Source organism: Hemitrygon akajei, chromosome 18 (genome assembly GCF_048418815.1).
Source record: "Hemitrygon akajei chromosome 18, sHemAka1.3, whole genome shotgun sequence".
NCBI lineage: Eukaryota > Metazoa > Chordata > Chondrichthyes > Myliobatiformes > Dasyatidae > Hemitrygon > Hemitrygon akajei.
The window spans coordinates 28,064,534-28,081,388 of NC_133141.1; the positions used below are offsets into that span (position 1 = coordinate 28,064,534).

Here is a 16,855-nt window from a genome sequence, read left to right on the forward strand (position 1 = left end):
AGCAAGGATATTGGTCCCCTTGGGGTTTAGGTGTAACTAGTCCCCTCTGTACAGGTCATACCTTCCCCAAAAGAGATCCCAGTGATCCAGAAATCTGAAACCCTGTCCCCTGCACCAGTTCCTCAGCCACGCATTCGTCTCCCAAATCACCCTATTCTTACTCTCACTGGTGTGTGGGACAGGCAGCAATCCGGAGATCACTCTGCTGGAGGACCTGCTTTTCAGATTTTACCCAGCTCCCTAGGTTCGGTCCACAGGACCACCCCCCTTTTCCTACCGATGTCACTGGTACCAATATGTACCACAGCTTCTGGCTGCTCACCCTTCCCCTTCAGAATGCTGTGGACCTGCTCCGAGACATCCCTGACCCTGGCACTGGGAGGCAACATATCATCAGGGCGTCTGTGTCGCATCCACAGAATCTCCAGAATCTCGTGTCTACTCCTCTATCTATGGAATTCCCTATCACTACTGCAGGCCTCTTCTTCCCCCCTTCCTTTCTGAGTCCTGTAGACACCCAATCGCTGTGGCTTCCCCTTGGTAAGTTGTTCCCCCGACAATATCCAGACTGTACATAAACAATCTGAACACTTCAGTTAGGTTGTAACCTGTAACTCAAACCCAGGAATCAATGGCTGTACTCTCATCATCTCTGTTAACTGTTAATCAAGCTCTATCACAGTCGGTTTAGGATAAGCCCAGGAACTACACACCAAGCAGTTTAACCTTGGAAATGCTCAAGTTGTAGGAACCATAATCAACTTGGACAACTGTGATTGCTTATGGGAAATTTTGTCTGACCAACTTGGTAGAGCTGCTTTTGGAAATAAGAGAAGGCAGATAAACATACTACAAATGATACAGCATTTACTGTATCTACTTCCAAAAAAATGCATTAGGTAAAGTGCCACATCCATATAAAAGTCTATGAAACAAAAAGGGGCTACAACAGCACAGAAATGAAATTGGCTATGTCACAGGGAAAGGGTGCTTTTCCAACTGGTCTGAAATTTATCATAGAGTTTGTTGGGGTTTGATAGTGATATGATAGGGGTATACAAAATGATGAGAGGTATAGATGCAAGGTAAATGCAAGGAGGTTTTTTGCACTGAGGTTGGGTGGAACTACAACTGGAGGTCATGGGTTAAGGGTAAAAGGTGAGAAATTTAAGGGGAACATGAGGGAAAACTTCTTCACTCAGAGGGTTGTGAGTGTATGCAATGAGCTGCTAGCACATTCAAGTCTATGCTGGCTTTCATAGTATTCCCATCAGTTTCATTCCCGCTGTTCATTTTGTGGCAATTTGCTCATCCCTAAATACCCATCAACTCCCGGTGCTCTTGCCACCCAATTACATCAGGAATCAACTAACTGATTAACCTAATAGCATGTTGTTGTGATTTGGGAGAGAGACATCCCTCTTTGATTAAAAAAAAGTCACTTGAAAACTTCTGCTTTCAAATCATTTTGGGAGCTTAAGTTATATTTACTATAATGATAAATTTTAAGTAACTATTTGGTATTGAGTATTTTATTCAAAGCAAAAATATAAATGACATTCTAAATGAGGAAAACCACAAATAACATATCACGTGCTTTAAGCTAGTAGCAAAGTCTGTACGATAAGCTTGCATTAATGGCACAATAGAGGGCATGATGGGGCATTGGAAAACGACTGACAAATAAAAGGATGGCATCACTAGTCTGAAAGACAGTTCAATCCCACAATGCCACCCTGAAATGAGCATTAGCTCATTCACTCTTGCGCCCCAAAATTCAATCTGCTAATTATCAGATTTCTCCGCAATCTCACAAGACACCTGGTACACAGCCAAGCCTATGACTGGCCTTTGTCTAGTGCTGTGCTGCATTTCCAGCTTGCAACTGATCACTGCATTGATATTCTCCCACTTCAAGGTTCCTGGAGTCCTATTTCATTCACCGAGTTGGCCCTTCAACTCTGCTCCCAAACTCCAGCACATCCCTTCCAACCCTGTGAGCTTTAGCTCTGGTCGCTATGCTCTTTGTTCAATTGACTGTCTCCAGCTTCCAGGAGACAGTCTACGTGCCTGCTACGTGTTTCCTCTTTCACCCAGAATTCACGACTCCTATCCTGCCCAATCTCACCATTTCTAACTATAGCCATGCACTCTACCCACTACAAACCAAACGCCATGCTCAGACCCACCCACTCACTTCAGCTCCTCCTTGCCCTTTCAACCCTGCTACCTCACCATTCTCAATAACCATCCTAGGCTGCTGTTCTATGTTCAAATATTTATAAAAGCAACCCTCATACACCCCTCCCTATTCATTACTGGGTACTGTCACCCACCTATCTTCACATCAGATTGCACATAACCAACTCCCCATCACCTCCATTTTATTATGGAAAAGTCATATCCATCAACTTCCTGTCAGCACTGCAGGCCATTCAGAGCACTATCACAGTGGGACAACACACACCTGAATCATGCCGAGACAAGTGCCTTACCAAGCTGCCAAACTAGAGAGGATTTAAAGTAAGTAGTGGAGGCAAGCAACACAAGTTAGGAAGATGCAGTAAATCAAAGAGTAGAGTTGTAGACAGGGTGAGGGAGTAAGATAACAGCATAGGAATTAATAGAGTGTGGCAGGAAGGGATGAAGTGAAGAAATCTAAGAATAAATCATTAAGTTTAAATGTAAAAAAAAAACATGACAAGCCAAAACTAAAGGTTCTGTACTTGGGTGCCTATAGCATTTGAAACAAACAAATGACCCGAGAGGACAAATAGTACTGATCTGATGACCATCACACAGACCTGTCAACAGGACAACATAGGTTGGGACCTGGATATTCTATTTTGGAAGGACAGGAAGCTGGGGAAGGTGGAGGAGTGGTTCTGTTAATTAACATTCGTCTGAGTGTGATCGAGAGCAATGACCCTCATTCAGAAACTGAGGATGTAGGAGTTGTTTGCGTGGAGATAAGAAACAATAAAGGGCTTAAAGTTGCTTGTGAGAATGCTGTACAGGCCCTGGAAGAGTGAACAAAAGTAATGGGAGCTTGTCAGAAAGGCAGAGTGAAGTGAGTGGGGAAGTTTCAGACTATTCATACAGTAGACTAGAAACTCAGATGTACGCATGCTGTGCAAATGGGCAGTTCACAATGTTTTCAGGGCGATTCTGTAGAACAGCACACTCTAGAACCAAGCAGAGAGCAGTCTACACTAGACCAGGTATTGTACAATGAGACAGTATCAATGACCTCACAGTGAAGGCACCTCTCAGTAGCAGCGATCAGAAGGTGATTGAATCTTACGTTCAGTCGGGGAGAGAGAGGAGTGGGTCCGAGAAAAGTATTTTAAACTTACATAAGAACGACAAAGAGGGGACAACAAGCAGAGCTGGCTAAAGTGAGCTGGGTTCAGTCAGTGGAGACACAGTGGCAGATGTTGATGGGAATCGTTCAGAATACACAGAACAGATACATTCCAATGAGAAAGAAAATTCCCGTGATTCACTAAATAAACTAAAAGTAATAACAGACTTAATGAACAAGCGCATTATTAGGCTGAGATGGATGGCTAGTCAAGAAACTGGACAGAAGATGAAAAGCAGCAAATAGCTGATAAAAGGCAAGAAACCCTAACAAGAATTGTAAAAACAGATAATATTCCATAGATATTTTAAAAGCTACATTGAGTGATGGCCTTAAAGTTAGTTAGTTTGGGCAATTAATATTGGAAAACAGAGAGGTGCTAGATGAATTAAACAGGTATTTTGTATAAGTCTTCACAATATATGCAAGCAACATCTCAGTAATAGGTGTGAATTAAGAACTGGAAGGGAAGGAGGAGCTCAGGAACATCACCACTGAAAATTAAGAGTCACACTGGGCAAATAGTAGGCACACCTGAGATGACCAGACACCAGGCCCTGATAGACTTCATCCTAGGACCTTAAAAGAAGTGGCTAGTGAGACAGTTGATTCGCTGGTTTCAATTTTCCAAACCTCACTAGATCTGGGGAAGTTGCATTAGATTGGAAAATTGCATAAATAGATTAAATAACTCCTTTATTCAAAAAAAGGCAGAAAACAAGAAACCTCAGGTAATTCACTTCACATTTGTCATCAGGAAAATGCTAAAAGTTACTTTTAATGAGTTCACAGAAAAAAAAATTGAAGTAATCAAGCATGATCATGTTTCATCGATATATTGGAATAAGTAGAATTTGCTGGTGATAAGAATAAGTTTTCCATTAAGCATATAATAAGGTGCCACACCAAAAGATCATTAAGAAAATAAAAGCTCATGACTAGCTGGTTAACATGAAACAAATTAGACATAAATGGGCCATTATCTGGTTGGCAATTAAGAGGTGTGCTATGCGGATCAGTTCTTGGGGCCTCAACCTTTTACAATTTATACAGATGACGTGGGTGAAGACAACAAAGGTATGGTTATGGTCATTAAATTTGCTAAAGTTAATCGTGGATGTGATTCAGCTAAAAAGGGTGCTAAAAAGACTCACAAGGGTGATCCTGGGACTGGAGGTCTTGAGTTATAAAGAGAGATCAGAAAAGCTGGGTATGTTTCCTTGGAGCAAAAGATGCTGAGGGGAGACATTATAGAGTTTTAGAGAAATACTAAAGATATAGACAAATATGGTACGAGGCTTTTCCCCCAGGGTAGGGGAGTCTAAAACCAGAGAGTATAGGTTTAAGGTGAGAGGAGTTAGGGTTTAAGAGAGATCGAGTGGAAAGCTTTTCCATATCGAGGATGGTACATATATGAAACAAGCTGACATAGAGTAAGTGGTAGAAGCAGGAGCAATTACATTATTTTAAAAATATTTGGCCAAGTACATGGATATGAAAGATTCAGAGGGACATGAAACAAACACAGTGAAATGGAATTGGCTTAAATCAGCATCTTGGTCAGCATGGATGAGTAAGGCTGAACGGGCTGTTTCCAGACTTAAAATCTCCATGAATCTAAAAGTTAGATAAGAAAAAAATGATAATCAAGGAAAGTGCAAATGTCAGGACCCTGAAATAAAAACTGGAAAACCTCATCAGTGACTGTGGAGAGAGAAAAACAGAGTTAACATTTCAGTTTGAAATTGAGAAAGAGAGTAAACTTCTCTGTCTACATAGCAGAGAGAGCGCAAGAGGACATGCCCAGCAGGCTAGAACATATAGATGAAAGAAAGAGGAACAGCAGGCAAAGATGGCCAATCCTGATACAAACAAAGAGAGCAAGTTATCTAAAAGCTGGAGAATTCAATTTAGAATCCTGCAGACTGCAACATACTTACACAAAATGTGACATGTTTTTCCATGTGTTTATGCTGGGCCTTGTTGTAACATTGCAGGAGACCACAGACAGAGAGGTCAGTGTGGGAGTGGGATGAAGAATTAAAGTAGCAGATAACTGGAAACTCAGGGTTACTCTTACAGAATGAATAATGTGTTCCACAAACAGATCACCCAATCTGCATTTGGTTTCTCCAGTACAGAGGAGATCATGCTATGAACACCAAATGCAGTACAAATGAATTGCTGCCTTATTAGAAAGACTGTTTTAAGCCTCTGGATAATGGGAAGGAAAGAGATGAAAGAACAGGTGGTTCATCTCCTATGGTTGCATGGAAAAGTGCCATACAACAGGAAGAAGCCAGCAGAGACAGAAGAATGGACCAGCTGTGAATGGAGTAATCAGTAACAATACTGAAAGGGGAAGGAACTATGTGTCTGGTGGTGAAAACTTGAAGGAACTGGCAAAAATAGTGCAAGATGATATATTGTATTCAGAGATCAGTGAGGTGAAGGCTAGAGCCAGAAAACTGTGTTCTTGATGCAAGCAGGAGAAGAAGTGACAACAGAGGTGTGAGAAATAGAAGATATGCGAAAAATAAATTCTGAGGATACAAGGAGGCTACAATGGGATATAGATAGGTTATGTGGGTGGGAAATTGTAAAATGTGTTTTATTTCTATAGTAAAAATGATATGTTTTATATAAATGATGACATAGCACTGAGATGCATTGGGTTAATACACTGGAAGCAGTTCATATTGAAACCTGGAATGCATAGGCTGCCTCAGAGGAAATGTTTGGACAATCTTAGCTTATGTCTGTTGGAATTTAGAAGAGTGAAAAGGTACCTGATTGAGAATCCTCAGGTTCTAGTATGTTTTAATAGGATGCATGTGGAAAGGATGTCTCCTCTTTCTGGAACGAGGGAACAAAGGGTCACCCAATCAAAGCAGATGATATTTTTTCCCTCTTAGAGCAGGAGTTCCCAGCCTTTTTTATGCCATGACACAATGCCACCCAATACCATTAAGGTTGGGAACCACTGTCTTAAAGCGTCCTGAGTCTTTGGAATTCTCTGTCCAAAAGGAGGGTGGAAGCAGAGTTGTTGAATATTTTTAAAGCAGAGATAAACAGATGCTCAATAAACGGGGTAGGCAGAAAAGTCAAGGTTATAGGCAGATCAGGCATGATCTTAATCAAGAGAGGAACAGGTTCAAAGAGTGGCTCATTCCTGCTCCTAATTTATATGCACAAGTCTTGGATTTGTCCAGCTTCCTTCCTGTGAGCAGTCTTGTGTTGTTTAGATTGGAAACTCACTGCATTTACCTTACAACCATCGCAATTCTGGTTGGTGCTGCTACTTTGCTCTGTTTGTCCAGTACTTACCTGCAGCTGCCTCCACATCAATCAGCTTCTCCCTCTATCTGTGATGGGTTGGTGGGAAAGTGTGTGGTAAGGTGAACATAGAGATAATTGGCAGCTATGGAAAAACAAAAAGGGATAGAGGGATGCCAGAGGAAGCACATTACTAAGAATGGCATGCTACATTTCCCTCTGCACTACAAGAAGAACAGGCCATTTGAATTTACCAGCTCTATTCCACATTGAGATCCTCCAAGAAAAAGCATAACAGGACACCACTGAAAGAAAACCACGGAGAAATTGAGGTACAGGAGGAGACAGACAATTAGCCGCATACAAACAAGACAAAGATTGTCCCTATGCAAAATACCATGACATATACTGCACATCTATAATATCTGAAAAATCTTGCAACATAATGGGCACATCTTGTAATTTTTACACTTTACCTTTATGTATAACGGATCAAAACTGAAAAGAGAAGAATTTGAATTAAATGCAAAGAACTGTCAAAAAAGCCGGAACTGTCAGATGAGATATGACTAAATTCTTGCAATAATCCAATGAGCAGAACCTGCCAAAAAAAAGCAAGGTGACCAATCAACTCAACCATATTTCCAAAACAAAACAAATGAACTATTCTGTACCTGCTAGTCCCAGCCTTCTCAGCAACTGAACTGTCCAAAGTTTGAAACAAAAAGATATCAAGTTTTTACTACACATACTCCACAAGTTGAATGAAAATTCACAATATAAAAAAACTGTCAACCTTGACTATAAATTCCTACATCAATATTTATTAAGAAACTGCCTACACAAACAGGTTACAGTTCAAGTGAAAAATCAAACAAAGTGCCAATGCCAGAAATTTAAAACAAAAACAGAAATTGCTAAAGCAAGTCAGCTGATCAAACCGCATCTGTGGGACAAGAAACAGAGTTAATGTTTCAGCTTGGAGACCCTTGGACAGGAATTGTAATTCCATCATCTAGAGCTTGGTAGGAGAACTGCATATGCAACTAATAAGTGTGAACAAAGCAAGGCAAAGTGGGAGTACAAAACAAGGGCAGGATTTTAGACTTTTCAATGAATTGAGAATAAATGAGCACACCATGGTCCAATTAATTATCTACCTTCAAATCCACTTCACCCAAAGATTGTTTGTGGCCTTCACTACTTGCGTAACATGACCAGCAAGAATAAGTACCCAAAATTACAAAAAAAAAAGCAAAAAATAAATGCAATTAATCCTCTGGCATCCATGGTGTCAAAATAAGCATTCAGCTGCGTCACAGATTTAATCAGTTCATTGACCCGTTGTCAAGCATTAACAGGCTGAAACATAAGTGTTCTTTGCTCCTGCAATCAAGTCTCATTTACAACAGGTATACAGTTTTCGGCTGTTGAAACAGTTTACAATGCATGTGGTCAGTGTTCATAACAGATGCAGGCATTGGGAAGTAAGCCAGACACTCAATGGCCACTTCCTTAGATACAGCAGTAGAACCCAGTGTGATCTTCTGCTGATGTAGTCCATTCACTTTGACGCAAACGGCACAATCCACTGTACATTTTGATGTACATGCGGCAAATAAAGCTCATCTTTAATCTTTAACCTAGCTCTCATCTGAGAATTACGAGTTTTGTTCTTGACTCACCCTGATCTGCACAGAAATCCTTTAGCATTAGATCATTCCTCATCCTTCTATGCTCAAGGGAACAATTTAACTCTCTAAATCCTGCTATCATGCTAACACTCCGTATCCTTCCCGAGATGCAGTGCCGTAAAAACTGAATGCAATATTCTAACTGTAATCTAACCAAGGTTCTGTGTAAATGAAACATACTACTTCTCTTCTGGAATCCAGTTTTCTTGGAATAAAAACCAGCATTCCATTAGATATTTTAAACATCTCCTGCCTTTAAATATGATTTGTATACCTGGAGCTTCAAGATTTGTTTGTGAAAATGTTTTTCTTTAAAAAAAATCAAAGTACTTACCTCAGGTGCACAGGGTAGACCCCGTGTTACAGTAACAGCAATGTGATTGTCTGTTTCATCTGCACTTCCCAAAGCATTTTGAGTTACTGGGTTGCTGTCAGTTATTTGCTGATGATTGATTGTGCTACTCTGCAGGAGACTGTGCGATCCCACAACCTCATGACTGACAGAGCTGTCCTGCAAGATTCCAACTTCTCTGGAGTTATCTTGTAACATGACATTGTCGATTAGAGGTGTCTGCTGGGGAGTTCTGCTGTACTCGAGGAGGGACTGCTGTCCACCTGTTGGGACACTGGGATGATCTGAAATTCCATCCACCCTGCTCATCTGGCTGAAATACTGTGAACAGATATAATCATTGGGAGTCACTTATAAGAAACGTATGTCAATATTCAAGACAAAGGTCAGTCCAATCTACAATAAAGTGATTACAAAGGAAGACTGATATTCAAAAATACCCAAACAATGAAGTACTTACTGTCCTCCACAACTCCACTAAGAACACATTTACTATTTAATCCTCTATGTTCTCGCCCCAAAAGCACCCACCCTTGTTTGGATACTGCTCCACAAATGATAGCCATATCCTCAAAGAAGCTGTCTTTGATCATAAGCAACTCCAGAAAGGCAGCAGTTACAACCCATTCTAATATGGCCCAAGTTGTCAACCAGAAATAGCCATTCAAGTGGATGTAAACAGACAATTTGACTGAAGGTAAGGGAGCACGACTGAAGAGACTGAAGGGCACACGATGTGAATTTTCCAGTAAAGCTCACAACAGAGTGGTTGGGAACAGCAACCTTATCAATGCTACTTTTCCTTCCCTTCTAACACTCTAACCCCACAGTGCAGCAAAGGCTGGGGCACTAAGATTAACCATAGCATCTCCACCATATTCTAATCACTCAACACAGATAATTGTTTTTGCATACATCAAGCCTTACAAACTCCTCTAGTTAGTAACAAAACAATGGTAACTCTAAATAAAAAATATGCACACCCATGGCACTCACTGCTCTTTAGACCACTCTGTCACTAAATTGCCAGCCACAACTTCTTGCCTCAACCACCATGCTAAGTGGACATTGCAAATAGCTCCTTCTCCTTGGACACCAGTACCATCATTAACAACTCTACCCTACCAAAATGCTGGAGGAACTCAGCAGGCCAGGCAGCATCAATAGAAAAGAGTGAACAGTTGATGTTTCGGGCCGAGACCCTTCATTGGGACTCCTGATGAAGGGTCTCGGCCCAAAACGTCGACTGTACTCTTTTCCATAGATACTGCCTGGCCTGTTGAGTTCCTCCAGCATTGCTTTGGATTTCTAGCATCTGCAGATTTTTTTGTCTTGCAGACAAATGCCAATTTCCAACTTTCCTTTCAAGATCTTGCTACCCATGTTTGCCATATTTGCCATACTTGGAACAAATTGCTTCCATCTTTGATATAAGGACAGCCATTTGTACCTGAAACAATGCAGATATTTTGACAAATGACTTGCTTATGAGCCACTCACAGGAATGCAGTTAAGTATTACATTGTGCAATGATATGATACAGGACTCCAACTGCAATTGCCCCAAACTGTAAGCTCCTGATTTCAATCTATATCTTGAATTTATTTTTAAAAATTAAAAATTATTATCATTACACCTTTCATGACCTTGAGACATCCTATCATATGCAGCCAATGAAATATAGTGGATTACAGTTAAGTTGCGTCAGTTGCATGTGCTTGTTTTCAAAAAGCATAACTTTTTTTGTCGTTAATAGTTAGCGAGAAATAAGCAGTAAGACAATTCAGAACCGTTTTGCTCACGGCAGTTTCGAGCATTCAGGTTTGGAGATGCCAGAAACAGCTGGGAGTAAAAATTAAACAATTTCACAAGTTAAGAACTATGAAGAATTTGAAGGTATGAAAATGAAGATTCGGAGGGTGCAATCATTGAAAGCATCGTATGAAGGACGTCCATTATCTGCACTAGGTATCTGAGCGGATTTTTTTACTTACAGTCAATCAAAATAACACTGCAGCGTACACTGCATGAATTCCTTGGTCAATAACTATTAGGAACAAATACACAGCTTCATAGTACTGTAGTAGCATTGAGAGTGTTCTAATTTGTTCTATGTTTCACTTAAATATATAAATTGTTATTTGGTTAAAAGTTTGTCTTTTCCGTAACTTTTTAACTATATCCATGAAACTTCAGCTCATTGGGGCAATCGCTTCAATGGGCCAAAATGTACTGGTCCCAAAGTGTCCCATTTAACTGAAATCCACTGTACTTCCAAAGTGCAATCACTGCTCTATTCACTAATAACAACCACCAACATGCACACAGAAAGCTCCCACAAATAACATTTCAAGTAATTTACTGTCACTTTAGTACCTTTGAACTGCAGTTGTAATACAAGAATGCAACAATTTTACACAAAATCCCCAAATCCCCCAAAGTTTGTGATAATGGTCAATAAATTACTTTATATTAAAAGATAAATATTGACCAGGACACCAAGGAGAACCCTCCCCCCCCCCCCCCCCACTCTTCCTCACTGCTTTGTAGTGGTCAACTCTGGAGTAGGACTTGAAACCAAAACCTCCCATACCACCACGGGATGGTAAATTTTTAAAAAGCAGGCAAAACATTGCTAATCCATGGATGGCGATGTCAAAGGGGAAACAAAACACCAGTCAACAAGATATGTCCTTAAAAAATAACTTTTTTAAATGGCAAGAGGTTATGGAGGTGAGGGTGGGATGTTTGGTTTACAATATCCAGAAGTTGAAGTAAAAGAAAAACAGAATCTGACTCCTGTGGGCACTTGCCAAGAGGGAGAGAGAAATGTTCTATTGTAACCCTGTTTTGAAACAATCTCCTAATAGCATTCTGTTACTTTTAGCTAGAAAGAAAAAGAGAGAAAGCAGTAGTCAGCCCTAATCATCCACATTGTTGCATCCAAGCAGGACCATGACAGAGACCCAGAGGACAGTGGATAAATCAGTTGCAAAGAGCTACTTCAGTAACACAACTAAGCTAAGCTATGCAAATTCACATTCTAACTATTAGGATGTTCTAACACTCCCTTTAAAGTGTCTGTCAGAAAGTCAAATCCAATTTGTGGTGATCTGTTCTTGTCACCAATCTACAGCGGGGAGAAACTTTCTCTGACCTGGTGCTGATCTCATCTCAAATTTTGGAGATAGGGATTAGTCCCCAGGATTGCGCTTTATAAATATGTCTCACATCGAATGGCAATTTGGATGTGGGACTGGGTTGTACTGAAAAGGCACATGCATATTATTTTTAAAAAGGTGCCAGCAATGACTTGACTAGTTTTCCAACATTAGAGGTTCCAGTATTATTCACATTATTTTGTCTGGGCAAAAGGAGAGAAAGTAACAGGAGGAAGAAACATATTAGAAATAATCATACAAATTCCACTTCCCAAACCAGAATTTCAGACCCCTCAAGGTAATAATACAAGAAAATCAATTTCTGTCCAAATTTCACCCTCATCACTATGATTTCCTACTCAAAAATCGGGAGGAATTTGGGTTCACGCCAGCTGGAAAATCCTTAAAAATGCTGAAAAAGGTAATTGACCTGAAAGGCGAATTCTGTTCCCTCTCCACATATGGTACTCAACCCCTCAGTATTGCCAGTATTCTTTCTGGTTTCTAGCATCCACAGTTATCGCGCTTTTATGAATCTTACAAACTACACAATAATGTTTGGTGACAGATCTAACGCTCTTTGGAACACGAACATAGCAGCACTTAGCGGACTCCAAGCAGCAATAAATGCGCAGTAGCCACATACCATCATCGGACCCTGAGGCGTTAATGTAGATGTGTTCAAGTGAGTTCACCTCACAGCGATGTTGGTTTAAGTGCATCGCAAGCCTGTAAGCTGATGTTATTTAAGGAGGGCGTGGAAGCTGTGTGCAATGTTTACATAGATGTGAAAAAAATAAAAGTGCAGATTTAGGGCTGGATCTTTCTGAAAGGCAACTCTCCTGACTGTGAGACGTCAGTCCAAGGCCCGGACAGCAGTGAAATGCCGCAGGCACTGTGTGTGGGAACCCAGCTTTAATTTTCGAATTCTCCCCATTGTGGTTCATAAATCATCTCTAGCGCTGTTGCAGTGTGTTTTGGAGTGGGATTCCCATTCCCTCCCCCATAAATTGCATGGGAGTCCTGAGTTGCCCTCGGAGTCCCTGAGGAACCCTGTGTGGGCCCGGCCTAGGAGCGCAGGCAGAGCCTCCGGGCCGGACCTTCCCCCTCCCCCTCGCCCCCGCCCCCTCCCCCGGATCCAGGCTCTGGGCGCCCACTCCCTCGGCTGGAAGTGAGGATCGAGTGACTCACCGAGAGAGGCGCTCCTCACAGCATCAGATAGCCCGGCTTTCACTCAGTCTGGGCGACAAAAATTAACAACAACAACAAAACACACTGTGACCGCAGCGGAACAGAACAGGAGCGAGCGAGCACGCCGGGAAATGCCGCGTCTCTCCCATGGCGAGAGCTGAAGCCTGCGCAGCCATGACACTCGCTGGCAGTTACCGTCCGCCCGCGCTACACGCCACCACCATATTTGTTGCTGGCGAGCTCCAGCATCCCAAACTAATCAGAGGATTTGGATTCGTGTAAATCTTTGAATTTAGTTACTGTTAAAATTCAATAAAGACAGTGAACATCAGGATTCCAAACAGTTCCACCGATGTTGATTGAGAGAAAAATGTTGGCCTGGATTCTGGAACTATGCTCTTCAGCATAGTTCTGTCCCTCGCTTACCCGAGAACCAAGCAGTGCCACATTCCTTCAAACTATGTATGAATTCTAAATATTGTACCAGTTATGTTGCATTTATGTTAACTTTTATGTTTGACATAATCTTGTGCTGTGCTGTTGCTGCAAAAAGCTGCTATTCATGGCATACATACCCTGTGTATGTATGCCTAGGACAACAAAGTTGAACTTGCACCAAGGTCCAACCTTTGTGCTGAGACTCAAACCCTCAATTTTCTCACACAATAGTGTGAGTGCTACTCGCTTGTGGCACCTGTCTACTTTCACTGATCTTTGTCTGAAAGACCATAAGACATAGGAGCAGAGTTAGGTCATACATCCCATCGAGTCTGCTCCACCATTTCACCATGGCTAATCCATTTCCTTCTCAGCCCCATTCTCTTGCCTTCTCCCCATAACCTTTCACGTCTTGACTACCTCTACCTTAAATACACCAATGTCCTGGTCTCCACGGATGTCTGTGGCAATGAATTCCACAGATTCACCACCCTCTGGCTACAGAAATTCCTCATCATCTCTGTTCTAAATGGACGCCTCTCTAATCTGAGGCTGTACCCTCTTTTCCTAGATTCTGCCACAATAGGAAACATCCTCTCCACATCCACTCTATCTAGGCCTTTCAACATTCAATAGGTTTCAATGAGATTTCACCCCCTCCCCCCATTCAGCTAAATTCCAGCTGGTACTGGCCCAGAGCCACCAATTTCAATTGCTCCCAGAAACTCCAGCCATTGCTGGTCTGTTGTCATCCCTGTTAGTGTCTTCTTCCAATCAACTTTGGCCAGCTCCTCTCTCATGCCTCTGTAATTCCTTTTACTACACTGATGAATCTGACTTCAGCTTCTCCCTCCCAAATTGCAGGGTGAATTCTATAATATTATAATCACTGGCTCCTAAGGAGTCCTTTACCATAAGCTCCCTAATTAAATCCAGTTCATTACACAACACCCAATCCAGTATAGCTAATTCTCTAGTGGGCTCAAACACAAGCTGATGATCCAGAAATCTGAAACCCTGCCACCTACACCAGTTTCTCAGCCACACATTCATCTGCCAAATCATTCTACTCTTACCCACATTGGTGCATGGTGCAGGCAGCAATCTAGAGATTGCTACTCTGGAGGTCCTGCTTTTCAGCTTTCGACCTAGCTCCCTAAAATCACTCTTCAGGACCTCCTCCATTTTCCAACCTATGTCATTGGTACCAACATATACCAAAACTTCTGATGCTCACCACCTTCCTCCTTTAGAATGCTATGGACATGATCCAAGGCATCTCTGATGCTAGCACTAGGGAGGCAACATACAATCCGAATGTCTCTGTCGCGTCCACAAAGTCTCGTGTCTACATGAAAGTGTAAAAGTTGTCTTTTATTTTAAGAGTAGAGGTGTTGCCATATTTAAATATATTTTTGGTTGTTTAATTCCATGGTATATTGTTTATTGATTGTTAGTTGAAATATTGTTTCCTAGTTATAACAATTCTTAATCTGTATTAAAATATTAAAACAGGCACAAAATACTAGCAAACCTCCAATTTAACTCTGGTTTAAATCCAATAATCTATTTTCAGGCTGAGTTTCCAGTTTATTCCAGTTTCAGAACCAGAAATGTGGAATTCCCCACTAATGCCTCTCTTCTCAAAACTTTTCTTTTACCAGGCTGAAGATCTCTTAATTCCTTTGGCTCTACTTTTGTACAATACCCTGAAACATCTTGGGCTATTTTATTCACCTTGTAGGTACTATATAAATGCAAAATTGTTATTGTTGATACAGGCAGTTAACGAGTTACTAATCATCCTTGATTGCCTGAGAGATTCCCAGAATAGGTCAGATTTGCAGACCTGGAAACCTGAGTAATTCAAATTTCCTTCCTTGATTACAACACTCCAACTACCAGTATCACTATCTCTTCCTTCATTCCATTCCATCACATCACCAGCTAACAAAGACACCCTGAATGTGTGATACTTCCCCTGCATTGGAGGGAGCCCTGTGTGGGAGTGACTAGACACACCTTGCTAGTGAAGATGCAGGACACAGTGGGGCAGGTTAAGAAAATGACAGTGGGCCAATCAGTAGAGGGAGATAGGGAAATTCTGGAAATACAGGTTTAGATCCCCTTATCTGAAATTCCAAAATCAAGATGTTTTTTGAACACTAACATGACGCCACAGATAGAAAATTCCACAAGACGTTGGGAAGGTTCCCGGGCAATGCGCAGGTCTCTGCACACCACAGACAGTTCTGAGAAGTCACCTCATATATGTAATGAACAGAAGGTAATGAAAAAATAGAAAGGCACTGCATAAAGTGAAAAATGAAAATCTTATTCATTTATTGTCAGTGTCAGTGTGAAGCTATGCTGCTTAACGGCATGCTGATCATGAAACAAGCAAGCATCTATCACAGTGAACTGAAAATTGAACATAATTGTGAATATTCAACAGGCTGGTTGCAGGAATTTAAGAAAAGGCACGGCATTAAGTTTTTAAAGTGTATGCTGATCACGAAAATCTAGCACTCGAACAAGTATATGATGCTGATTGTTTTTATACCTTATAAAATGCCATTACATTTTTAAAGCATGGCTGATAGATATTTAACACCAAAACAAGTCTAAAATGCTAATTATGTTTATACCTTACATAAACCTAAAAGAAAGTAAAATACAGTGTACTGTAACCTTTTCATCAAAACACGGTATCATAGGCGGAGACTGTTGTTAGTTGTTGTTCAACAGCTGATTCGGGTATTCACCCAATGTTGTTGTGCTGCTTTTGCCACACTGCACACATTACGTTGTTATTATATTAATGGTATGTAGTAACTTTTACTGTTAAGTACACATGTACAATGAACAAGTGTAAGACAAAGTCTGCTTACTGATAGCACCTAAATTCAGTTGCAAATGATGGCAATCCCAAGTTATCTCATCCAAAATCCAACAAAAATCCAAAATCCTAAACACTTATGGCCCCAGGCATTTCGGATAAGAGGTACTCAACCTCTTGAGGTATTGGAATGATGAGTTTAGGGTCCTTGGAGGAAGTCTGGAGAATGAGGGTTCAGGGGTTGAGTCGAAGAGTTAAAGAGCATGCGAGTAGGCCCTCCTGCCTGACTTATTCATGCAACCAAGGTGCATTCGTCAGGTCGTCCCAGTTGCCTGCATTTGGAATTGGTTTATTATCTTGCCATTCATATGGATCATTTCAAAACTTAAGTACATTGAAGTAGTACAAGGGAAAAGAAATAACCAGAATGTAGAAAACAGCAAATGTGCAGTGCAGGTAGAAGGCCTCTAAACCTTTTCTATCTGTATACCTGTCCAAAAGTCTCTTAAACATTGTAGTTCTACTAGCCTCTAACTTCTC

General features: G+C 41.1%; 1 protein-coding gene across 5 annotated transcripts in view; it reads right to left on the reverse strand.

Moving 5' to 3' along the window:
* LOC140741222 (zinc finger protein 148-like) overlaps positions 1–14,093 on the reverse strand; it is a 118,103-nt gene extending 104,010 nt beyond the window's left edge. For 3 of the 5 annotated variants that reach the window (XM_073071174.1, XM_073071175.1, XM_073071172.1), the window contains exons 1-2: positions 13,039–14,091; positions 8,669–9,007 (exon numbers count right to left, since the gene is read on the reverse strand). In XM_073071174.1, the coding sequence (XP_072927275.1) occupies positions 8,669–8,995 (327 nt within the window). In that variant the 5' untranslated portion in view covers positions 8,996–9,007; positions 13,039–14,091. Of the gene's footprint in view, positions 1–8,668; positions 9,008–13,038 lie in introns of all 5 variants that reach the window. The other 2 variants (XM_073071177.1, XM_073071176.1) reach the window with 1 other exon arrangement.
* Between the last annotated feature and the right edge of the window lie 2,762 nt (positions 14,094–16,855).